This window comes from Buceros rhinoceros, unplaced genomic scaffold, assembly GCF_000710305.1.
Source record: "Buceros rhinoceros silvestris isolate BGI_N320 unplaced genomic scaffold, ASM71030v1 scaffold5614, whole genome shotgun sequence".
In the NCBI taxonomy this organism is placed as follows: domain Eukaryota; kingdom Metazoa; phylum Chordata; class Aves; order Bucerotiformes; family Bucerotidae; genus Buceros; species Buceros rhinoceros.
Genome location: NW_010408700.1, coordinates 3,654 through 30,689, shown reverse-complemented (window position 1 = coordinate 30,689; position 27,036 = coordinate 3,654). Strand labels below are relative to the sequence as shown.

Genomic DNA, 27,036 nt, shown 5'->3' with positions numbered 1-27,036 from the left:
TATGAATAAAGCACTCAGGAGTGAATCTCGAAAGGCTGGAAATTTCAGTGAACATCTAAGCCTCCTCTAAAATCAAACACACAGTCTAAGAAGTTTCCAATCTCTTTCATATGTCTAGCTGCTTCTGACACCAACTGAACAAGAAATTAATTCTCATCTTGGTTTTCCTCTGAAGCCCAAGAGCACTTTCATCCCTCTCATAGTACATGAGGCTGCTAAGTAAAATCAGCGTATGTTGTAAAGTAACATAAGTGAACTCCAGAAAAGAATGTTTGTGAGTTATGTATCAAGAAGAAAGCAAAGACAATGCAAAGGAGGTTAAAGAAAGTAATAACCTTTAACAAACACCCAGAGGCTTCCGTCTTGACCACTTGTCTGTCTTACTTAAATTCATTCTCTCAAAACAATGCCTGCTAAAGACATAGTTTTATTACTGCTTTCTAAGATTTCATGCTTAAAGATGCTTATGGGTAAAAAATCTGAGTTTTCACTAAAAAAAAAAGTATAAATGAAAAATTTTGTAAGTACAAGTTTCTATACCTTGGCCTATTTATTACCCTTTTATAAAACAAATACTGAACCCCTCAATTTCCTGAGGAATTCAATGCTTCTACAAGTAGCAATACTTCTTCCAATACTTCTACAATCAGCAAGGCAGGCATAGCTGCCTCGCGAAAAGAGAGCTGCCTACCCTGTGAACACCTATTTCCCACGGCAGCAGGAGATTAGAAAAACCACAGAAATTGGAAACAAATGAGGAAAAAAGGCAGAGCCCACTATATTCGTTCGTTCCAGAGGGTTAACAGTTACATTTAACAGTTTTACCTTAATCTATGTCTTTTCTGATCAATATTTTTAGCTGTAGTTGGTAGAGATGAAATTCCACAGTTCTCATAAAGAAGGATACGTTTCTTTCACTTGCAAAATTTAGAATTTTGATGAGGATTATCTGCATTATTTCTGCATACGTCCTTTCTGAAACATCAGGGAGCACCCTTTACTAAAGGTAGTTTCTTGTCTTTCAGATATTGCTTCTCTATCTAGGAAAGCAGCATATGGAGCAGGTAGAGAGATTAAGAAGCAGAAAAAGACAAAGCAGGAATTACTGTGTCAACCTCAATAACCATTCCACAGGGCTGGAACAACTATTTTATTTTATTTGCCATTCAACAGCTTAACTTCAAATAGGTGTTTAATTAACTCAGAGTGGCAGTCTAAATGTTTAGCCTGAAGCAGAAACTATCTACGTACTGCGTTTGCAGATTTAGAGCATCAGGCACAAGAAAAAACTGTTAATTGCACAATGCAGAGAATTCATACGACACACGCACATGAAAGTGTAAAGATGGAACTCCCAACATAGCAAAGTTTCTTGCTATGCCAAGAACTTTACGCAAGTGTAAAGAGCCTAAAGGAGAGAAAATGAGGGCGCTTATGGCAAAAACCTGTTTCCACAAAATACAAATCTACTGGATATGAAGTAACTGATTTCTTTTATTAAAAATATAGAAAAGCCAAATCTAGGAAAGCATTTTTATAAAAACACAAGCACAACCTGTTCAGAGGAGGAGGAGGAAGAGGATTACGGATTTTTAAAACTCAATCCAAAACACCTTAATACTGGTTTAAGAAAGGATCAGGGCTCACAATCGCCTAACAGAAGCTGGGCACCTTACTCCGAAGATGGGAGAAACAAGGAGGGCAACATATGTCTTGCCTCCACTTCTTGACATCCTATTCAGTGGCAGAGGCACAGATTTACACGGTCCTTCCTCTTATTTCTTGAGGACTTAACAAGGGATTACACCAAGTCAGGAGGAAATGAATGCTCTGGCAGCTAATTAATTTTTATATTTGACCTCCTGCTCTCCACATTGCAAAACAGGTATATTCCTGGCAGGCAGTGATATACGGTGACCCTTAAAATCAGATGGTCCTCAAATATTTTCTGTTAAGGTATAGTCAAGGCCTTGGAAATGCAATAATCCACTTCCCTCTTCAGTTTATTGTGTGAAAACATGTCACACTGTGACTGTTCTAGTCAGAAAATAAACAAAGTGCCCCGCACCTATCTTGGCTTTTATTATCATAATAATCCAGTTTTGTTTTTTAATTCTAAGTATCAACAACTTTCCTGTAGGTGAGCATGTGTTTATGTTGCTCCTACTGTTGCCTTTGTGGTTTCACTGTTAGCAAACCATTAAATGAAAAACAGAAGAAGAAGGGGGAGAGAAGGGAAAAGCAGGCTCGAGGCACAGCCATTTGAGCCTGTTAAATACAACAAGCTGGCTCTTGGTCACCAGAGCCCTGGGACTGGCAGGAAAGCAGGTTAAGTATCCAGAAACTGAAAAGAAAGCAAGACAGTGAATGAACCACTCGGAGCTGGAGCAGATCAGTCCGGGACAAAAAATATGGGCAGGTATCCCCCTTTCATTTAGCACAGCTTAGCACAGCCAGAATGGAATATAAACCTAACCGTGGTCAAGGTGAGGAGAGGGTTCATGCATAATGACAGGTAAGTGCCTCACACTCCCATTTGTTTGCGCAGTTTTCATGGAATAAAAGGATGGTTGAAAAAGAAACGTATGTGCTGACAAAGTCTTGGCTTTGTTACAATGAATGGATCTAGAAAAATTTAAAAACAGAAAATGTTGAAAAGGCAAGGAAAATTGTTTTCTCACCTTGAGGATGACAGAAACTGACCCTCACAAATTTTTTTAACATTTATTCCCTCACATTTTATGATGGATCAGACCAGTTTTTCTGCATTAACCTCTCCTGATGTGATTCTGTGGAACGGTACCAATGCAAAACCGACTGTGAACTAAGAGGGATCGTTCTCTGCATGCTTCCCTGCCTTATTCCCACCCCACATCCATAGCAGTCTGTATTCAATTTCTATCACTGAAATGGGATATTATATAGAAAAACAGTAAAAATAGAGACAGAAGATAAAAACCTAGAAGGACTGAATCTCTGATAACACCGCACTTCAGTTCACATCTTGTATTGTGGCCCAATGGGAGACGACTGACAATCTGGGTTCTCTTCCTGGTTCTGGCAATGAGCTACAGCCTAACATTGTGCAAGCTGCTTCCTCTCTGTCCTCAATTCCCCTGCTCTGAAAAACAGGATGCTTTATTAGGAAAAAAAAAAAAAAAAAAAAAAAAAAAAAAAAAAAAAAAAAGAAAGAAAAGAAAGAAAGCAAAAGAAATAAAAAAAATATTCCAAGATCCAGTGGTGACAGTGCTATGTAAGATCTGGATCACACTCCAATGCTAATATCCGTGCAAATAGGCTGTGAAACGCCAAGTAAAACTTAGGTGATCGAATGTGATTCTGTAGAGCTGTAAATAACCACTAGGGATGAAAAGGCAGAGAAGACTCACACCTGGCAGTTATGAAATGGGGAATGATGCTTCCAGATCAGTTTCCATGCACATTCAGTAACAGTTGAATTTTAAGTCACTAGAGTATTTTGACATCTCTTTCTACTATTTAATAGGCAGTAACAACAATGTATCATAGTTCCTCTAAAATACGTAAAACAAAAATAGCCAGGCATTGTGGGAAATCTACACCGCCAAAGCATTCTGAAATAATGTGAGTGAAGACAAATCACAAGTTCAAGAAAGTGTCCTTCATGTAAGTATTTCAGTTTCCTTCTGAGGCAGTAAGAACCTTAGAGATAAGGACCAAACTTCCTACCCTAATCTTTTATTTCTAAAAAAAAGGGATTGGGCAAATAGGCTCAACATCTTAACTTTTCCCAGGGACTGGATAGAATTAGATCTGAGTAGGTTTATCTCAATCGAACTAGGATAGTTTTTATTAAAAAAAAAAAAATCCATATTTTAACCAGCAAAGTTTAATCCCTTCTTTTCCTGTGAAAACTCAGATAAGTTTGATTTTGCGCCTCTCGCTGTTTCCATATTCCAGGTATTATGTCATTGCACATTAGACTGTGTCAACACACTGTGACTTCGTCCCCGCTAATGCAAAACCTCAGAAAACATGGAGCCAAGAGATAATTTCAGAGTGCTTTTTTTTCTCTTTTCAATGTAACTTGGTATTTATCCTTCCGTATTTCTGACATTTCCATTGAGTGATAGTCCAAAAACCAAGAAAATCAGTCTTTCGCATGCAAAGCCGTCTTAAAGCAGAGGGCTGAGTAGCAATCTTTCTGGGCAGGTGAGCTTCACGCATGTCTCGGGAAGCATCACTGTCTTGCAAAATCCAAGAACAGCAATGACAGGCTTCCATGGGAGCCTCTTCAAGTCCCCTGTTGGTGGAAAGAAGGCTTAACCTCCTACAAAAGGGCATTTCCTGAAGGAGTGGGGAGATGACATCTGAAAGCAAAATGGGTGTGAGGCTCTTAGAAAACGGCCCCATACTTTAACAAGATCCGCCTGAGAGCAAAGTTTGCATGCCTGAACATAAGAAACGGTTGCTTTTAGAACAGTTTGCTTTTTAAAAAAATCTATTCTTAACATATTTAAGTATTAAATCAGTGGCTCAAATTCCTTGAACGTAAAAGAAAATTAATACAGAGAATGAGCTGTGTGGAACTTGATAGAATTGTTACATCATGTTAGTCCCTTCTGCATCTTGGTCATTTGTTTCAGCACAAAGTGTCTGGAAATGTTCATGTTCTAATTTTATGATGTTTTACACTTGTTTAGGAAGAAGGAATTTCAGGCCCCTGCCATCTATATGTTAAGAAAAACTAAAATAAAACTTCATGGGTTTTGAGTCAAATAATGTAATGAACTATGTTTACTGCACTATGTAACTAAACTGTTCCTATGTAACAAAACTAGACAACACATCTTAAGAGAAAGAACCAATTAAGGAAGCCCTATTATATAGCATTATTAAAGTCCATCTTCCACTGTTAACTACTGCACACTAAAGCAACTGTCATCTTGGGTGGGTGGGGGTTAATGTTTCTAAATGAAATGCCCTTCAAACATGCTTTCTGACAGTTATCTTCATGTTTTCCACAGATGCGGCCACTGTCACAAAGTTAGGCACTAAAATAGATACATTAGTGTCACATCTAGCCTGTGCTGATACCTCTGCCACTGTAACTGCTGGTCAAGCTGCACCATGAGGAAAAACACACTTTATATGTAGAGGATCTCAGAGGCACCGTAGGTGACGTTTGGGAAGCTCTAAGAACTGATCAAAGCAAGAGAAAGTCATCAGCAGAAGGTATGTCTCAAACTGAAAGTAAGAGGCCATTCATATTTGTTCCCTCGATATGCATTATCTCTGCTAGACTGAAATGATGCAAGTGATTCGACTTTTGCGGATTCGCAGGGCAGCCTGTACAGATGTAGTGTTCTCTGGAGGTTTTGCTTACCCTGTAAATCATTACGCCTATATTCTTAATTGTTTGGCACAGCTTCCAGGACATCCATTACATCTCTTCCAACTAATGCTTATTTGTTCATCCCCAGGGCTTCTAACCCACAAATGTCCTGGCGTAAAGAGAAGGGCATGAAAATAATGCATTATAGGTGAGCAATATTCCATGAGGGTATCTGAACAGCGTGGGCCGGCTGAGCCACTGAAAAACACGGTACCAGCCTCTTGTCCCTCTTTGGTTTGCACTGCTTCTCTGGCTGTCTTAACATCGAGGGAGTAAAGAGGCTAAATCTGGAGAGTATGGAAGTCCTATTCTAAACAGGAACTAGGAAGAATATTAAATGTACATTGGATGTGCTGGTAGCACAGGGTACTGATTTACACATATCTTCTGCCCAGAATACATCTAAGCTCTCGCCACTACTGACCAAATCTCCCTGAAGTATTCCCATACCTAAGCCAGAAAACCCAGCTTAATAGCCGTGGGTCTTCCTCAACAACAGGTGAGACTGTGTAAAAGAAAAAAGACGAGTAGGAAAATATCTGTGCTACCTATAACCTACTGGACTGAGATCTGCTTCAGCAGATAGAGAAAAAGTGCCTAGTTTCTAACCCTTGGTTCCTCCCTGAGAAACGCTGAGGAAGGTTCTCCCAGCCATCTGACAACGGTATTTGAGGAGGCAGCAACAGGAAACACTGGAAAAAAGGAAGCTCTTTTTGCAGAAACAGTCTGCTCTTTTTAAACCATTCCCATGGCTGCATCCAGGCTCTGTGGGGAGTGCAGGATCAGGAAGGGAAAAAGGAATCAGTTCTGTTGTGAAAGTCAAGAGAAAAGGCAAATACACCCCCACCAAAAGAGAGACAGACTTCAGCAGCGAGGGCAGAGGGACGGAGGGCATTCGTGCAAATACAAGATTGCATGTGCAATTCATTTGAAGGCAGTGGCATTTTTACCACAAAGAAGAGTTTAATCAAAGTCTCAAGAGATCTGCCATAAAGGAAGCCCTTGCCTTGCTGCCTTGGCTGTCTGAAAGAAACACCTGTTACGCACAACAAAAAAAGACAAAATAAACAGTAGGTATAGAAGGCAGGCCATGGTTCAAACAATGGGAATCAGAGAGGCACAGTTTTCTCTAAATGAAGGGCTAGAATCCTATCAAACCAACAGCTGGGGAAAGCATAATTCTTTATATTTGCAGGGAAGTTGCACAGATTATATGATGGCAACAAGTACAACACACGTATCTGAGCTCTGCTTCCTAGGCTCCAGAAAGGACAGGAACCTCCTAAGATATCCCTGAGTGGAAGAATAAACTTGCTTGAGCCCAGCTCCAGGAAAAGAGATAGTCAGCTTTCAAAAGAACACAATGGACAATTTTCCTCCCATGGGGCCTTTGCAAGAGTTTCTGCTGAGAGGATACTGAGCTCAAACAACCCTCACAAAAGATGCAGAAAACAAAACTGTGATTTTAACAAATCTACCTCAAAACAGAGTGGAGATGTAAAGGACACCTAAAGTGGACGTATTATTTTTTAATAAAACTACTGACCAAATCTCCCTGAATATTATTCTCACAGAATACAGAATTCTGTCAGCAAATTGATTACAATTTGAATTTCTTTATTCTGATTGTACCAAAAAGACAGTAATTCTTAACTGTGCAGTAAGAAATAATACAAGAGAAGCAGACTGAAATAACACCCTGAAACTCGTCACAAAGAAAGCTAAAATTCTTGAAGAATAATGTTTCAAATCTGCCTTTACATTTCAAGTAAAGAGGAAATACAAAAAATAGAGCATAATTCTGATTCCAGTCTCTAGAATATATCAGCTCTCCCGAATTTTGCTTCCTAACAGGAAAACAAAGAAACACCTGTATCTATCATGTATCTGGGGAGCTCTCCTATCCAGGGAAACCTGCTGCTGCCAGAAGCGAGTGCTGTGAAATAACAGCGGCAACCTTTATAGGGGTGTCTACAGTGTCAGAGCCATCCAAAGAATCACAGAAGGGGAAAAGAAGGAAGCTTGAAAGCCTTGTTTCCTTAAACTTTTCTAATTTCTAATAATTTGAGTTCATTTCTGCTTACTTTGTATCTCCTGGCGCATGCATCAGTCTGCATCACTGGGAAATAACTATGATGATCAGCGTCTTGAGCTAAACTAAGGGTTCTAGCAGCAGGGTTGAAGAATTTGTAAAGCCTTGAACAACTCACATCTAAGATCAGCTAAAATTTGTTAAGTATTAATAACCTGTGGCCCCCACGTGGAAAACGCCCCTATTCCTTCCTCCTAAAATCCTTTAGAGACACGCAAAATCAAAGTCCAGAAAAGTAATCGTGTTTGTAATTGATATTTGAATTGGGGCATTTCAAACGGAGGCATGAAAATGTATGCCTACGTGTGTATAAGGCAGCTTGCTTCTGTGTATAAGGGGAGAACGTAATCAGTCAGCTATTTAATACACGCTTACTTGTTCCTGCATTACAGACTCGGTCTCCAGAGTTAAAGAAACTGGAAATGATCCTTAATTTAGATGTACGTGACTCTTAAGGATGTTAAGATCGTAAAACTCATTACACACAGCATATAAAAAAGCTTCTTTTGCTGACACACTGCAGCTCAGAAATGCTTAAACCACAGACAAGATTCTACACGCAGTGTGAAAGATAAGGAAACATCTTCTCACCACACAGAGCTTTAAAGGGATAAATACTTAAACAGGCTTCCTTCAAACACTTGAAGCAAGAGACTCCTTAACTAACAGATCTGTGGCTTTGAATTTTGTACCTTCAGCCTCAGTTTTCTTGCTCAGTCATAAAGAGTGTGGCAAATTAGAAGGAAAGAATTGATTAGTGGGAACTTGTGATTACAGCTGAACTGATCCCAACCCTGCTCAGGGAGAAAAGGGGGAGCAAACGGAGGACGTTGAAAAGAGTCATATTCCATTTTCAACATAGCCAGATCAAATTCAACAAAGGCCCTCAAGCAGTCTGTCTTCCTTTCTGAGGAGGACAGCAATAGTAAAAAAGTCTTCCCCGTTTTGATGGAGGCAAAAATTTTTAAAACAGGAAGAAAGGAAAGACTATACAGAAAGTGAGGGACTTCATAGCACAAGCTCCTATCCACCACAGCCAGAGGAACGTTTTCTCCTGGTAGCCCAGGAGAACAGAGCACTTCTCCTGTAACTCGAGCGACATTTGGCACTGACCCCATGCTGACATTTCAGGGTTCAAGCTGTGCTGACAATACACTATAGGTGGTTGGTGTATTGGTATTACGGCCACCAAAACGACAGGGAAACACAGTTAAAACAATGCTACTTTGGATGAAAAGTCACTGACTCAGACGTTAGGGAATGCCAGAATTAAGACTGTCATGATTTTAATTTTCCCTCTCCTGAGTACAGTCTACAATTATATTACCATGTAATTCTCTCCCCCAGGATAATGTTTTTTATTCAATATGTATGATGGAGATACATGGGAATAAAATAAAGATACCTACCTAACCTAATTCTGGCACTTGTAACTTTCAAATGCCTTACTTCGTTACGTAACTAATGTATTTCTTTCTATACAATTTTCACAGCATACAAGTATAGGAGCCTCTTGATTATTTCTGTCCGAATCCATTTTAAATCGCTATCTATGAAGAATTTTTTTTAAACTACCCAAGTTTCAACTTTAGAATAATTTGCTGAACACTATTGCTATAATCTTCCAAAGTCAAACCCAATAAAAACTATTTTATAATATACACATTTTAATATTATCTTACTTACTGTGTTATTTTCCTTACTGAGTCAAATATTTACAAACTCCAAATACTGTGAATTACATTTGTCCCATTCAATAATTATTATTACTTTTCATATAAGTCTTCATTTTAGTTTTTATAACTTTATTATGTTTATCTTAGAACTTAAAACTCTTTTCTTGAACTTCTAAATACAAGTAACTCTGACATACAGTTCTTAGCCTCTTCAAAGCATATTTAAAACCGATTTTAACAACAACCTGAAATGGTTCCTTACAGTTATTTACCATTTACACATTTTATTCAACTTTCGTATGTGGAAGTTGAACCTACATGGTTACTATATACATTACGCAATAGAAAGACAGCTGAGACGACATCCGTAACTCTCCAGTTCATCTTTTCTCAACAGAGGCTTCCATGAGACAACTGTATGTACCTTTTCCCTCTCTTTCTCCAAACTTCTGTCAGGTTTTACTCACATTGCCCCTTCAATCACTATCCTTCAAATGATTAAACTGTTCCATTTACTTTTCTTAAAATTATCAAGCATAAGTAATTGCCCTCCACTTTAATTTCCGTCACACAATTCAGCAGCAGATAAGCGACAAAAACCGAACAATAAAAATAAAAATGTTCACCTTGGCCTCTTGCATGAGATTACCACCAATGGTGAGCTCATCTTGCCTCCTAAACTAGGGCATCATCAGCTTTTGGATGCCAGATGTCTGAGAAAAATCCAAAGTGGTGAAGACAGTGGTGTTGATTCAGTAGGTGGAACCATACTTTGCCCTCTGAATCATTTTAAGTCATTATTCCGGCAGAGAGTTCAAAGTATTCTAGTTTGAAGGAGCCATCAAAATGAAGTCATGACCACTTAACATGGCAAGAGATGAATCACAAAAGCAAGTCACTGCCAGTGGAAACTGAATGATCCTCAAATCTCTCCCTCTTGATACAGGTATGGACACTGGTAGCAACTTTGGAATGCCAAACTTAACCTGTACCTCAAATACAGCTGCTCTGGTTGGAAAAACAACCATTTTAAGTAGAACAAGCTGGGCAGAATGAGATGCCCAGATGCAGTGCTTAGAACCATAACAAAAGGGATTGGTCCTTATGCATCAACGCCCCCAATTTTCTTAGGATAAGAGGCACAAACCTGGCAGCAGGTTTTTGTTTAAGTACGTCTGGTGGACACAGGTGTACCTACATATCTCCTGTCCAAATTCCCATTTGGGAAATTACATACTACTTGCTTCTATTTCCGTCGTCTCCCATTTTACACGAAGACTCACATCCCATCTCAGTTCTGACGGAATGTTTGCAGGGAGGCCTCTATCAGGTTAACTCCTATGATGCTTGTTAAGGCAGGCTGAAACATTACCTGCTCCTGCAGACCAACCCAACCCTACATTGCTATTACTGCTGTCATTAAGAAGCAAGTACAAAAAAAATGCACCCTCACACCTCAGCTCCTGCAGGTCAGAATCTCCTAACATAAGCATCAGTAAACGGTATCACCAGCAAACATGTACCAAAAAAAGTTTCATCTTCTATTCATGCTATGTGTCACTAAAAAGCATAGTAACTCCTAAATAACCCTAAAAACCATTTTGTGAGTTTAGTTAATGCCAGGCAGTTCCAAAGAGATTCCAGAATACTGAAGGGGAAATAAACGAGATCCAAATTTGGCTTAGAGTTTCATTCTCTTTGGATCCCTCAAGATGTCACATGCTATATAAACCAAGTATTACTTGGCCAACACAGATGAAACCCCCCAATTTAGAGTAATCACCAGAATGATACGCAGTTGTGAATTTTCAAATTTAGTTTTGTTCTGGGGGGTGAGACCCTACAATAAATGTTCTCAAATTATGCAGCTATCTGAGTCATTTTGCAACTGGTGACCCTTATAATGATGTTCTCATTTTCAGAGCCAATGTGATGCCACACAGTGATTTGTCTCTTAAATTGAATCTTTGCCTCTAGATAGATAGATACGGAGTTTATTTTGAAATGTCTCCTAGTGCCTCTGAGTCTGACTGATGTGAGATGTTATTTTGAACATGCCAAAGCATCTGAACGGCTCCAGTCCTTTCTTTTCAGCGTGCATTCCTTGATAAGTGGCAAAGCTTCCCACTTATCAGTCACTCAAAGTGACTGTGGCTGTCAGTTGTGTACAAAGCGCAATCAGTTTGGAAGCAGAGACACCAGCATTTTTCTTCTCAGCTTGAAGCAAACACGTTTTGACTGCTAGTCATTCAATTTTAAAGCATCTTCAATTAGGGGCGGATGAAGATATAAAGAAAACACATCCTAAACACCTCCGCCAGCCAGCAGTAAAAAATTTATTGTTATCTCCTGCTTTACCTTACTGCAGAGGCAGCAGCGGCAGCCTTTTCCAGCTACACGACAGAAGTGCTCAGGACTACACACACTCCATATGGACAAGATCACAGCCATAAAGAGTTCATGTTCAGCTTCTCAAGCCACTTATACAAACTACCATGGTACCTTCTGCTCCTGCACCTCTGCTGTCTGTCTGCTGTGTAAATACCTGCACAGGCACGCAAACGTGAACAGCGCTCACGAGCACACAGGTACACCACCCCGCGGCATTTGGAGCACAAATATTCACAAAACTATGTATGCGTGCTCTGTAACCAATAAAATGCCGACCGAAACCATTAAAAAGACTGTGGAAATAATGACAAGGAGGGGGGAAAGAAAGGGAGGACTGGCATAAAGGCGGAGTTGATAAGGGAAAAGAGTGGGCAGCCGTGTAAGGCAGATTGCTCAGTACTGCAGAGGCAGAGAGCTGGAAGTGGAAGGAAGTAGTCAGACTTGTGGGGTGCCCCAGAGAGACGCTGAAATTGAGGGGGGATCTGAAAACAAAAGAAAGACAGGGCCCTGGAAAGAGGTCTCCAAGAATACACTCGCTGAGGGGATATGAGGCCCTGACCTACCGTGTTGCTAGCTGTGATGACTGTATTTGACTGCTGGCATTTTTCTTACAGTCGTAGCTGCTAGATTATTTTGGGTGTTTCGGTGTTCTGTTTTGGTTTTTAATAAAAATAAGTTTCTGGCCCTCCCTTGTGATCGTGTGAGAGAAATGGAAAATGGAAACAATGAAAGCTCAGTAACAAAAAGGAAATTAAGAAAAAATGCTAAAATTGCAAGCAAAAAAGTCAAGTTCAAAACAATCTCATAATTTTTAGAACATTTGCACTGGTAACACTGGAAAAAACTTTGTTATCGGCGAGTGCTATTGCAACCATGTAGCTCAGCACAGGCAAAAAAGCTGATTTATCTGAAGAAAACGTTACCCTTGCAATCTCGATAAATTCAAGCTGTACAAATCCCAAGCAGATTCTTCTTGTCTGCACTGGTGTAATTTGAATTGTATGAGAGTGTAGGAAAGGCCTGGGACCAAACTATCTGCGGATGCTTGCTCTACAGGTAATCCTTGGAAGCAAAAATGTGGTACATCAGTGCGAAATGTTGCTCTGCACAGAAATAAGTGTAGAGAAACACCTCTGCAATTTTTTACATAACTTAACTTTTATGGTAATGGAAGGAAGTGAAGGCCCATAGGTTACTCTAGAGTACACGCATCATATCCTTCAGACAAACACACACATTTGCTGAACTTGAGAGGCCAGCAAGCAATTAGCTCACTCTGACTGCTAGCCTAGATTTTTTTTTTCCACTCCTCCCTATTTCCTCCTCCAACTGTGCCCTTTTTTCTTTTTGCATGTGTGGTTTTTTGCGTAGGGTTTTTTTTCATAATGAATTTCCCTGGGGCTTTTTCCTGCTCAAGGGACAGGCAAGTTATTCTGATAACGGATAGGACATCAGCTGCAGAGCTTTTGTGAGAAACAATTGTTTAACCTCTTTGCCGGCAACTTCAGTTGTTTGGGAAGAGGTTGCGAAGTCATGGGAAAGGCTGCAGTATGACTCCTTGTTGGGACCGTCTCACTGAATCCAGTATGTCCATGTTTATAAGTTGCAGGAAAACAGCTGCTCCTGACACATGATGAATTTGGACAAAATGTCCCCAATCCATGAGCCTGTACGCTTTGACTGTGCAGTCACAGCTTGTCATACCCACGCGGGCAAAACTCAAACCCAAAAACAAACCGTCTCAGTGGACGGAGCCTGTTCTGAAAACATTTTGTGGAGTGAGAAGGAAGATACTTTCTCACAGTTTCCTACTGAAGAAAGGTCTCATTAAACTCCCACTAATATGAATAAGAGCCTTTTCATGATGTTCAGTGGGAGTTGGATCAGGCCCTCACTTCAACAACTTTATTGTCTACCAAGGAAACCTTTTGTCCTCACCTCTCTCTGATATGCAAAGAGGACTCTAATTACAGAAAAAGTAATACTGTTCTGCTGTGCAACAGCTTGTGAAGGGGTTGTAGCACCATGAAGCACTACTCTGCTGTCACTGACTTCTTAGAAAATCAGAATTCCCAGGGAAAATGGTAATACAGAAGCAACAGACATTCCTAAATCTGTAACCAAGCACTTGTGTAGTGGTTGTTCATTTTTGTATCTCAAGTGAAGGATACATCATCTACAGCCCTTTAAAGCCTCCTACAGAACTCTGAATTACAGGCGTGCAAGACGCTGGGGGCCAGGAAAGAAATTTCACAAGCCCTTATGGCTGCTCTGAGGAGATACCAACAGGGCAAGAATTACGGGTGAGGATCTCTACCCTCTTATTTACACACAAAGTAATCCAAGTATTTAGTTCACACAGTGGCCTGCTGGAGTTTGCTTTCCAGCAGGAGACACAAAATGAAAGGATGAGCTGTGCTGGAAGTATAATTTAGAGTGCAAACGTTGGAGCAGGGAACAAATTTTCAACGTCATTATGTAAAGTCAAATATTCAGTATCTTCTCACAACAAGAAAGAGAAACCAGGTTTTTTTACAACTACACTTCATCTGAAATAGGTCAAACAAAATCTCAATGTTTTCTCAAACAAAGAGAACACACACAGGCCCGAACATCATTCAGCCGGTTCTGGATAACAGATGATTGCTCACCTGAGGATTTCAAACCAATAATTAGATAAATCTAAACAACAGCAACAAAAATCACCACCATAGGTAACTGTGTGGGTAAATTATAATATCTCAAGCAGTCTGGAAGCAGGTCTCTTTACCAGTGTTTTGGAAGGCTGGAATCAACCCAGAGCCTCTTGGTGCTTGGAAAGTTTTGACAATAACAACTGTTCATTTCAAAACTTAGCATGTTAAGCTTAAGAAATATTTTTCTGAATTTCTATGTAACTCAGAAACCAAATCCTTCTTTCCTCCCCAAAAATATAGCTTGATTTTGAAAAATAGATCTGGCTACCATACTGAAGGAAATTCCAAGTAGTCAAGATTTTATTACATTCCAAATTGGAACAAGACTTTAAACCTCAGAACTTAATGAGAATGGGAATATTCTGATTTGGGAACATACTTAGCGCAGCCAGGCCTCTCCATCTACCAACACAACTCATGGGGAAAGGGACAGAGCCAGCTGACACTGGGTGGGGAAGATGGAAACCTGGATCCAGACTCACCAAGGAAAGCCTTACTGGAGTCAGGAGGACACGCTGGGCAGCTGAGGGATTCAGGAAAGCCAGGAAGCCTGCAGCCCGAAGGAGCATGGAGTCTGGAAGGCCGTGGTGCCCAGAACCCCTGTCAGACAAGCTGCTAAGGGCCTGCAAAGCTTGATGCCATGGGGATCATGGCAAGCTTTGAACCTGGGAGCAAGAACACCTGGCATGACTGCCAGGTGCCACCAGACTCTGGCCAAGCACCAGACAGAAGTCACATCCTGCCTGGCAGGTGAACCAAGCTAGAGGTATGCTCTTGTAGCTTTGCATCAGAATTTAGTTAGGATCCTCTTGTTCTTCAGAGGTCTGAACTTTCTAACAGAAATCCTACTAGAACACATGCTGACAAGTCTCTAGCTTTGAAGGAAAAAGAAAACCCTCTATTAAAACACACAGAGTCATCAAAGGGTTGCTATCCGGTCAAGTTTCTGACAGCACTCAGTTCTTGGGCTAAGTTCGTCACCTAGAAATTAATATAAATTAGTAACCAAGTACTGACAATATTAAACTAAAAAGTCAAACAAAACTGTGCTCCAAATTTTAGAGACACTGTAAAGCAGCACTGTTGCTTCTTGCTGCTTTGAGATCTTAGTTTTACATTACTGGCAACTTGAGGTGTTCCAAACTCTTGAGCGGGACGCTCCAAAAAAAATTTTGACTAAAAATCAGAACAGTTTAAAAAACATTTGGCCTCCATTCTGTTTGCCTTCTAATTTTGGCAAAAATTTCCAGATTTTGCCTGGAAATATAAGAGCTGGAAGTTTACATTCTGAAGAAATGAAAGCTGGCATTTTTGTCATCACATGACTCCAACAGCTAGAGCTTGAAGGAAAAACCTAAAACATCGTCGAGTGTTCTACAAAACTATAAAATTAGCAGCATCAGTTTTATCACAATTTAGGCTGCAAAGTTGACCTATTTTATCAACAGTGCCCTACTGCATATGAATTTCTCTATGAATTTTAATAATCATATTTAATTTTAAATACAGTTCAACTAAAGCAACATTCATCACCGAGCTTCAAAGCAAACTATTCAATTATCACCCTGGGTTAGACATTTTCTCTGAGCAAGTGGAAAGTGTAACCTGCACCACCCCATAAAACTTTGCATTTCAGAGACACCTCTCACGCATGTTCATCGCCTGTTCTAGGGACCAGCTCAGCATCATGAAAAAGGAGCATCTAGCCTTCAAGTTTCTTTTGCTCTCTGCCCACCTGATGTTAGAGCTACACAGCCTCAGAATTCTCCATGTTCTAGAGCAAAGACACCGGGAAGTAGACTGTGGTCTCAGAAAAGAAGATGAGGAGGTCACCATGAAAGTTCCCTCGAGGCCCTGAAGGACAGAGCTAGATTTAGTCCACGAACTTGCTCAGCCGTATTTGGTGTCTGCATGCTCTTTCCTCAGCCTGTTCTACAGCTGCAGATACTACAGAGCTGTTCTGAAACACAGCCTAAGATCTCTGGGGTTGTTGATGGACAAGAGATGACAGAACATGCACTCCAGTTTCATTTCTGGTAAAAGAGCAAGACTGAGGTGTGCAAGGGAGAAGACTCCAAACACTCAGCAGGCAGAAACTGTTAAAGTGAAAACTTTTTCAACACACGTACACACGAAGATTAAACAGAACAGAAAGCAGTGTGCATGGGAGTATGCATTCCATAAAATAAGAAGGAGCGAGTTTTAGTTAAATTTTCAGAGAAATTCAAACCTCTTCACAAATTAGCTCTAGAACATCCTGAAAAGCAGGAAAAAAAAAAATTATAGACATTTGCTAAACCATAAAATCCTGTCTAGATCACACCTAGCATTTTGAGGTCACACAGATTCTTACATTTAATCTGATCTGCAAGTTTTCTTCCGTTTAGCATTCTCTCTTAACTCTCTGTATGAAGATAAGGCGTTTGTCTTCTGCATTAGTGGTACCTTCTTCCCGTTAATTCAAAAGAGATAGACTTGGAAAAGACATAATGTCAATTAGAGACTCAGATGCCAGGTACATTTTTCCAAGCTGAAGCAGCTGACACATCTTTCTTCAGCATCACAGAAGTGACTAGTTTAATTGAGCTGTCGTTACACTCAGCATTTGCAGTCCTCTCAGGAGAAGAGACACATTGCGGTCTCTCCTTACGTATTCTGTGTGTATCAGTGATTGTATGCTGGGGTAAGGAGCAGGGGAACTGTTTCCAAGTTAGCACACTTAGAGAAAGGAGTCATAAATCATGAAGTCAGTCAGGTTGTGGGGTTTTTTTAACCTTAGGGTATTATGTTTTCAATACAATATTTCAATAGCTTTTTTCTGTGTAATAATTTATCTGGCATTACAGCAACTCTTACAAGCTTAGAAAAAATTGGCTCAAGTAAAACGAATCCTTTGTCATAAATAGGTTGTGTTCATAACTGCAGCCTAATCATTCAATTGCACATAAGTCAAACAGTTATCCAGACTTTGCAGGAATATTTCCCTGTCAATAAATCTAATGCTATTTAAAAACCTCAGGCCAACGTGACAGAAGCCTGTTAGATTAATTAGGGAAAGGTCAAAAAAGCTGAACTCACAGCTACATTCATGTCACAGTTTTGTTCCACCTACCATAACCTGATTGTAAACTCACAGACCGTTTTAAACATGGGCACGTTAGGGTGACTTCATTGTCTCCATCTATATACAATCAAAGATTTCTTCAGGAGTTGTTTCTTCTCTCTAACAGTCAACTAAGCATGCACCTGAGAAAAAATACTAGCTTTGTATGCAGTGTCAATAAAGACTTTTTTAATTTTACATGTTTTTCCTATCAGCAACTTTACAGCAATTTGACTGCAACCAGGGTTCGTGAGACTTCAAGACCATACAGACCACGGAACTGTCAAGAAGCAGGCGGTATAATCAAAACCTCACTACAAACAGATCATGTCTGCAGGAAAGAGAGGACAGGATTGTCTCTCTGCCTGTTCAATTCTTGCCCCTTACCATGTGACCATCCAAAAGGAGGGTGCCCCAAATCTGATGGGTTTTGTGTGAAGTGGACCCTGGAGGTGAAATTCTGACCTCAACAGGGTCAATATTTCATCCAGAATCCCTCGAGACAGACCTCCAAATCATTATCTCTGCAAGGCTCGCAGCTTGTATCAGATGGTAGCTAGCTGACTTTCATTTACTACTGACTTAGGTCAAACGTGGACCAGGGATCAAGAGATGAAAGGCTCTATATCTCATTATCAATTATAAGTGGTCTCCACTACCCTAAAAACAACATACTTCATTCTTATCTACTAGGCCTTCAAACTTAAAAGGGTTGGGGTCAAATTATGTTACTTCAATTTATTTTTATTCACTGCTTATAAAACAACTTCCTTTCTCACTGCCATAGCTAAATGCTAAAAATGTAAATACTTTCCTTGCCATTGTAGAAGTTCTACTATTGTTTTTCTTTTAAAGGCTTATTAAAGACACAGCAACAAAGAAAAATCCCTCCCACACACAAATTTAAAGCAAAAAAAAAAAAAATACAGGGATCAAGGCCAAGCCAGGCCTCGCCAACCTCAAAATTATTTTCAGCAAAGCACGTCTTGTATAGAAGCTGCATTACAACAGAGGGATGGACCTTCTCCAGAAGTTTTTTACAGTTACATGAGTCTTGATACTGACAGAATATCCTCTGAAACAATAGAGCCAGTTTTTCTGCCAGTGTGAAGCTACACAACTTCTCTGATTTTTCTGGAATTCAGTTTTCTTAGATGAGTTACGGATATGGCCCATAATTTTAGGCAGCTGATTCTGAAACATTAAGAAGTAGTTTCAGAAGAAAAACACAGCTGTCACTGAGGAAACAGAACATAGTATCCACTTCCACAGTGACTTGAAATGCTCTCTATATAATTACATACTTGAACAACCAAAGACTTTACCGTGACTCTAGATATCCATAAAACATCAAACCCCTGCTTTGTTACTCTGTGAAAACCTTCAGGGGCAAACTGATTTGCATTATACCCAAAACAGGGTCATCCATGCACACATGCATGAAGACTAATGAAGTAAGAGTCAATGGCATGAAAAGAAAAATTTGAATACTTTAAGGAAAAAGAGGTTAAATAAAGTTTACTGGTGGTGCTGGATTAACAACATTTTTCTGCTACTGGGAGTAAACCTGTAAATACCTAGAACCTACACAGCCGCTCTCCTGAATCTAACCAACCTTTTGACCCGTTTCTCATTTGGACAATACTTCACCCGAAGCGTAAAATTTCCAGACTTCCAACATGTGAGGCAGAGGGAAGGGGAAATTTCTGATCACTGAAGAGAACTGCTTCCTCAAAACCTCAAATACAGAGTTGTAGGAGACCCATTCCAACCCAGCTCTTTCTGGCAGCTCTTCTGCCCCTCCTCACGTACAGCTGAAAGATGATCTAGTCCTGCAAATCCTCGCTGACATAACTGCCTCCCCTCACGCCTGCTTCACAATGCCTTCTAGAAATTGACCTTTTTTGCTTAATTACAGGTAACATTACCCTCACCTGTTTCTGCAAATGAGATGTAAGCCATCTGCAGATAGTCTAAAAGAAACTATGACAATAGTTTCAAAAAATTGAACCAAAGCGTGGGGAAATTGGGAAGGAGAAAAGAGAGGAAACAGGGCCATGAGTGGAGACGTGGTCTCTGACCTGGATCTGTTGCTGAAGAAGGTTAATTTTGTGTTGCTGCTGCAGGAGCTGCTGCTGTTGTCTTGCAATCTGTGGAGAAATTGCACAGAAGAAACATGAGATATGTATCACCGTTTCTGGAGTCAGGACACAGGAAACTTCCACCATGCCTCATTCTTTAAACTGCTCTGTTAAGCTAAGAAACCTTCAAGTGCGGGTGGCAGCAGCCCGGACTGACACTGAAGCAAGGGGCTCACGTTCAGGAGCAATTCAAAGCTAATATTAGCATGAAACGGAATCTTACGGAAAATGTTGTGCTCCATATCAAAGACAGACTGATACAATAATCTCTCCTCTCTATCTATCTGAAAGAGCAGTGATAAAATCCCCCAAAAGTGAGCACTCATTTGCTCCGACTTGCTGGAGGAAGAACAATACTGGCAGAGAAATTGGAAAATAGTAGGAGAGGGACAGAAAGGCAAAAAAGTAGGATGGACAGTAATTTTTAATCTTTTTTTTCTGTTTGACACCACCTATTCAAAAATTAAAAAAAAAAAAAAGGAAATCTGACACCCAGGAGGAAGTTATTAGTGTGACTATTTCCTTGATGCAGAAACAGACACAAAGAGACTGGAACTGCTTTTGGAAAAAAAACCAGTGACTCTTCAATGTGTGTATCAGCTGAAAGGAACTAAGCGGGCAGTGCGAGGCTACACAGGTCAACACTGAAACTGATTTAAAGAAGTTGATGGAGTCATCGTTAAGTCTCCTCTCAAAGTCCCGCGCATTTTCTCTAAGGACTTCCACCCTCCCCCTCCACTGACTAAATGATTGGGAACCTTACTGCAGAGACATTTTACAAACTCTGAAAGAAAAGGATGTCAGTAATTGAACCAAATTAAACTTCTCAGACGACTGATGGAGATAAACCATTATACACCTCAAACTTAAAAAGCAAACTTGAGAAACCTCCTTCTGAGTCATCACAAAAGCTCTGCTCTCGTGAATGGCTGGCACAGAAGTACAAACATGAGGAGTATTGCTCTTCCCCTGTGGTATGTTTACACATCTCAGGGTCAGATGGGAACTTATCCATACTTACTGGGAGGAATTCAGTGCAGTCGTCCCCTTAGGTATTTTCTTTCATTTCAACTATTAAACTATTAGCATAAGAAACACTAACTCAAAGTTAACATCACATCTAAAAGACTAAATAAGTGTTTTCCTTCTAGAACCTCTCTTTAAGCAGCCAATATAAGCAACTTTTACCATACATGTTTTTAAAAGTTTGGTTATTTTAATTTCTGTATAACACAGAATTATACACAATTTCTCAAATTAAAAGAAATCCTTGTTATCCTAATAATAATCCTGCAGGATTTCTTACTGTCTTTTCCCATTATCTCCATTTTCTTTTTTATTTCCAGATCATTCAGCCATCCTGTAGCAGTGATGCCTTTAAAAGGTAGGGCAAAAGAAATAGCTCCTGTAGGATGTCTCCGCAAGGAAGAATTTTGTAATTCCACCTTTTCATCCTCCTTCTCCATGTAAACAGCAATGCGATACAAATTCTGTCATTTAGTAGGTAAGTCACTTCTATGCTCCCTCTGTGGGATTTCAGGTGTCAGGCCACAATCCACAGTATTTAAGATAAAGTTTTTAGGTAATAAAAAATAGGGAAAATCAAGGCTAAGAAATCTGAAGATGTCAGCAGTGGTTTAGAATCTTAAGACTTGTTTGGTATGATACAAACATTGAAGTATAACTATGACAGATTTTGACAAATTTTGTTGAGTTTCACACAATTTACACAGATGTCATTCTATGATATAAACTCAGTGACATTAGAAACTGAAATAAATGGTCAGGCAGACCAAAACGTTTTCACATTAGAGGTACCAGGATGGAATCCTGACAAAATTCTAAACCTGAAGTCAAAGTATTCTTTGCTGATGTTCAGGTACAAAAATGGACACTCGTTTCTGTTAAAACTTGCACAGTGCAAATACACTAGAAAAGTTGTGTTCTTGCAAAAAATATCATGTGTGCATGTTGGAATTGTTCACATGTGAAAACATGTTTGAATTTTCAGTGGAGGGCATATTTATAAGAGCTGAAAATGAAGCCTCTCAAGTGAAGAAGAAAAAAGTCACACTTGTTCACTGACTTCATATTCCTGTCCCCCCATTTTTTCCACAGTTGGCAAAACCAACCTTTTCATTTTTCACATTGCAGTCCAAGTGCTGCATTTTGTTCCTTTCATACATATTCAGCATCACTGAATTCAAGCAGCATTGGGGGATTATTCAGGAGGACTGAATTTGCATGCTTAGTTACACCTATTTAAAAAAACACCCCACTACTGGAAGATAATACCTCCAAAATGGAAGCTCTATCTTTGTAAGACAAAGAACATTGTTTAATATATGGCACATTAAAGTATTCTTCCAATATGGTTCTGTTCAAACTTCTTCACCTAAGAAAACAAATGGAAAAAAAAAATTGGGTGGAGAGCAAACTTGAGAGTCTCAACCAACCCTAAAAGATAAAACCACTGGAAAATCCTCCTAGAAAATTATTTAGCTGAAAGCCACTATAATAATCACTCACCTGTTCTTGTTGCTGCTTAGCCAGCTCCATTTGTTGGCGTTGCTTCTCGATCTGTGATGCAGCCAGTTTCTTCTGTTCATCATGAGCTGCTAGCAGCTGTTCTCGCAAACTGGTCAGCTGATTGATCATACCCATGAGCTGCCTTTCTTTCTCAGCGAGGCTTTCTGGAGTCCCTGGGCATCATATGGTGAAAAAAAAAAAAGGTAAAGAAAAGAGAAGAAATTTAGAGCTAGCCAGGTTTTTATTTTTCAGCTTCACTGCAAGCAAAGTTTTAGCAAATCCAAAGAGCAGCAGCATATTGCAATATACTGCACATTAAGACCTGTACCTCTATAGGAAAATAAGCCATGGAGGTTAATACTATACACGGGCTTTGATCTGGCATCCCCCTTCAATATTTCCTTGCCCTTTCATCCATTTTCCATTGCCTTTCTATCAGATTTATAGGGGAAGAAATACTGCCTGTTTTGATAGAGTTTCAAATTTAAAACACTGTTCACATTTCTTGGGGATCAAAATTGACACTTCCAGTTTTGAAAGACAAGCACATTTTTGTCAGAAACTTACGTCAAAGAGACATCAATGATTTGACACCCACAGAAACTGGATGATGTGTATCAACATCCCTCTATAATTAAGGGAAAGCAGAGAAGTCTCCTGGGTGCTGGATACCTCTCTAGCTCCCCACGCCCAGCCTTCTCACTGGTACTAGCTCAGCACACAACTGCTTCTCGGGATGCTCCTCATTGTATCATCTACAGCTGCCCTGATTAGGATGAAGTTATACAGTATTTAAATTGTCACTAACTACTATTGCTGTTGCTGCCACTGATGAGTATTTTTGTAAAAAAAAGTCTTGCATAAATGTATCAGAAAAATTGAGTTAAATGCAACTCACCATCTCTCTCATTTGAACTGTCATTAGACGCTTTTTATAGGAGAGTTCGGCAGGTGCAGACAGAGGAACTGACTACCTTGCTCTCACAATCATTCTGTAAAAATTCTACCCAGAAGGACAGTAGTTATAAGGTAAGGGAAAAAGAAATCTCACGAAAAATCAAAAGCTATGAATCACACACTAGAAGAAAAAATGGCACTATTAGTATATGCAGGATTATTTGACTTTGAAGTTAAAAACCCAGAAAATATGTGTAGCAGTTAATCCCCAGGTATCTCCAATACCACCACACCCTCTCACATGAGTCAGAAACCCTTTCACAAAAAAGCTTTAGGAAAGGATTAAGGCTATCCGTGTTTATGACTCCTCTGAAATAGCCTGCTTTTGGGACAACCCTGTCACACAAAACTTTCTCAAACACGGGAACTGTTCTTCTGCCAATGTCACTACTGCTCTCCAAATGGGGAAAAAAAAAAAAAAAAAAAAAAAAAAAAAAAAGAAGAAGAAGAAGAAGAATAAAAATTGGTGACTATACTAAACATGTTCCTAGCCAACTATCAGTGAGACATGGAAAAGATCTACTGGTAACAGCTCATTTAGTCTACCCCCCTGCCAGTGCAGGAATGTTCTCTACAATATATTTACTACAGCTTTCTAGATTGGATTGAAATGTCTGAAATGGTGAATCACCTACTGCTTTCTTCGGAAGACTGTACCACAGCCTTAGAAGTGTCACTGTTAGGGCTCTTTGCGTGATAGTTGAATGTACTTTCACTTAATTTCAACCTTGTGCTCCCAAGCAACATCCCATTTTCTGCATCAGCCAAGTCCAAGCCCTTAAACAGATTTGCAGATAGCCACATACAAGTGGGAAAACACAAAGAATCAACAGTTTCATATACAGGAAATGTAACTTGAGTAACTTTCTATTAAGATGCTAGAGATTTTGGTGAAAATATTTTCATCATATAGCAAAGAGCTAGAGCAGAATATTCTGAGATACAGTCTCAAAAAACCCCTGTGGTACAAGCTGGAAACTGGAGAAACACACTGAAACAGAAAGCATAGGTCTTTAAGCCTGTTCTGTTAAAAGCTGTGAGAAAGAAGAGAAGCCAGTGCTAAAATACTAACACTGCTGAAGAAAACACTTTTATAGTTTTTACTTCAAACTCAGAAGACAGAGAACTGCCACAGGTAATGCATTTTCCACCTGGCCACACGATTAATCAGAAATGTCTACTGCCACTCTTCCATCCTTCATTCGTTTTTCCCTAGGAAAAAGGGTGCAGTGTTTCCAAGTGGCATAGACGAATTCTTCTAGAAGGCAGCCCCTTCCTTACCTATCCGCAGCTGGTATGTTGGTTTACTGTTAATGATTACCTAATGAAGACTATTAGTATACCGATACTGGCAGTATAACACGCGGGGCACACTGAAACATTTGAAAACTAAGCATTTTAATTATTTATCAGTAGGTATTTTATTCCAAACTTGGTCAGTGTGTGCAAGAGAGGAAGACCTAGAGGGAGAAGGAGTGACTTAGTCCCAAAGTCAGGGTAAGCAAAAAGAAATCACTGTCAAATAAACTGTTTGATGATACACTGACACACATCAAAGATCTTCAGCCAGTACTGGTTCATCAGGGTATTTTGAGCTCCCACAGTAGCTTTCAGTTGGAAATCAAAAAGCACTTTGTAAAGTTAAATTAATCCCCACCACACCTTTGAAAGGTGGAAAAATGTTTCCATATGTGTAAACTGACAGCCAGAGAGGTCAAAGAGTTAGTTACCAACAGCGGCAGAAAAATAAATGTTGATATCTAGCCCTGTGCTCCAGAGTTCAGGCTGCGCTTCCCGAGAGAGCGAGCAGAACGCTCCACGTGCCTCCGCCCTGACCACGACACAAAACAACTGCACAACCGCAGGGCCATCCACCTGCTGCAGTTTCTTCTTTAATCTGATTTACCTAGAGAGGAGAAAAAACCCTTCTCCTCTGGGAAAACAACAGTTTTATTTAAATGGCAGGAACAAGAGGAAAGTCTGAATAACTAAGAGCAAGCGGTCAGAGCAATGGAATGCCAGTGCAGACACCAGAGTCGCTGGCAGGCTGTGGCTGTGCAGCTGGGGACAAATCCACCAAACTCAGTCTCTTCATTATTACTCAGTTTTTAAAGAAACTTTGAGATGCCCAAAGGTGCTTTATATACTAACTTAACAAGTACAATACCTAATTCCTTTGGCTTACAAACTGGGGTGGTAGTAGTACGACAAAAGGCAGCCTTCTTGCATTATATTTCTGTTTGCTATAAACCGAAAGGGAGAATTTATCACTGCCATTTTTACAGAAAAAAAATCTTTTGTTGGAGAATACTTTCTGGAAAATATGGCTTGGTAGGCACTTTATTTTCACGTGAGTAGCCCATCCTTCTGTGAACTTCAATTATACTTCATTATAATTTCAATTCTTTAAGGCATCATTCCTTGCAAAATTAGCGCTCAGATAGCCATACTCTCCAGTGACCTGCACAAAACAAGAGGCAAGAGAGATCAGATGTACGGGTCTACTGGGAGACAGTGAGTTGGGGGGTAGATTCCCCTCCTACATAAGGCCCCGCTGACAATGAATCACAGCTGGTTTCGAGGTTTCTTGCAGACAACTGGTGGCTTATTGAACTGCAAAAATTAGGAAAAAGCAAAGAACTTGAATCAGACTGTCTTGAGTGTAATGTAAAGTCGTTGTATTTAGTTTGTTTGGTATTTTTTATGCTACCCTTATTATCCAGCACACCTTTTCTGTAATTTCTTTCTCCAATGGCCAACAAAAAAGGCCCACAAAACTGTCATTTCACAGCTGCCATTCATAAATGACTTAGTTTGTGTAACAAACGAAGGGCAAATTATACCGGATGTTACTTGCCTAATGGCGAGCCAAAGGCAATAGCTCACTCAAAATATAAGCACATCCAGTGACAGGAACTCTTCCTGGTGTATTAAAACACACTGCAATAGTTAAGAGCACCCGTTGTCATTTTGGTATCCCTTTCTAGACGCTGTAGAATGTGCTAGACAAGGATGGTGGACTTCTGTCCTCTTGTCACCATTTTCTCCTTGTTAACCTGCATGAGATCTAAATCTTTATCATCATGTGTCTTGGCAGCTAAGGGATTTCCATTTTAAGAACTCCATAGATTAAAGGGCAAAACAGTATTTTAAATAACATCAACCATGTAAAGACAGTTGCTTAAATTATGCTACTCGGGTATTAATGCCCTATTCCTGTGGCTGCTAACACGGATAGAACCTGGGAGGCAGTGCAAACCTCAGTGAGGATAAGCCATCAGTCCCGACAGCTACCTTCAGCTGCTTTGTTACTAAACTCACTTAGCGTTCCTCCAAGCAAGAAACGCTTCTGGAGCTGGCCTGTACTCTACACACACTAACCGAACAGTTGCAGGGCTTTCACTCTAGCCGTGCAGCACGGCCAGGAGAAAAACCAAGTGCCCATTCACTGCAGCGTACAACTTGACAGCAAGGTACCGAGTCAGGAGTAAAAGGATAGCGGCTTACATCAATGCCTACTTCAAAAATTACTCTTAATTACAGTCAGATCCACAACAAATAGATACTGCACATTTTACGTGAACAAAGCTTTTAATCACCAGGCCACCTGCCTTTCAAGAGATCGCTGTGAAGTGCTCGTACCGTCTACTCTATACTCTATCACTGCAATGTCAAATTGTGGATTTTTCACAAGTTATCAAAACAACTCAGGCAAGAGAGCATCAAAGTATACACTACAGGTTGATACAGTGAGTAGACCAAAAAAAGATGGTCTCCAGATGCGTCTGCTTATTCTCTATCACCACAAAAAGAGATTCGGAAAGAAAAAAAAAAACATGTTTGTGGATGCAACACCCACAGCAGATGGCAATAAAAGACGACTCAAATTAGTGGCATTCTGTATCGCCAAATCTAAACTTCATCTCAGATCAACACTACCCATAATAGTGTTTAAGTAGTAAAAGAAATTCACTCAAATGTGAAATAAACTATTACACATTCTTAGTTCTGATTCACAGTCTCAGCCTGGCAGTGAGAGTAACATTTTAATAAACATTAGAACGAAGACACCAATAT

At 39.9% G+C, this 27,036-nt stretch overlaps 1 protein-coding gene across 1 annotated transcript in view; it reads right to left on the bottom strand.

Annotated features, from left to right (window-relative positions):
* The window catches only part of LOC104492392 (transcription factor SOX-5-like), a gene marked incomplete at its 3' end in the record, with an annotated part of 118,839 nt that extends 96,668 nt beyond the window's left edge, over positions 1-22,171 (bottom strand). The window contains exons 1-2 of the mRNA XM_010134949.1: positions 22,003-22,171; positions 19,414-19,482 (exon numbers count right to left, since the gene is read on the bottom strand). Coding sequence (XP_010133251.1) covers positions 19,414-19,482; positions 22,003-22,137 — 204 coding nt within the window. The remainder of the gene's footprint in view (positions 1-19,413; positions 19,483-22,002) is intronic.
* Positions 22,172-27,036: the final 4,865 nt, after the last annotated feature.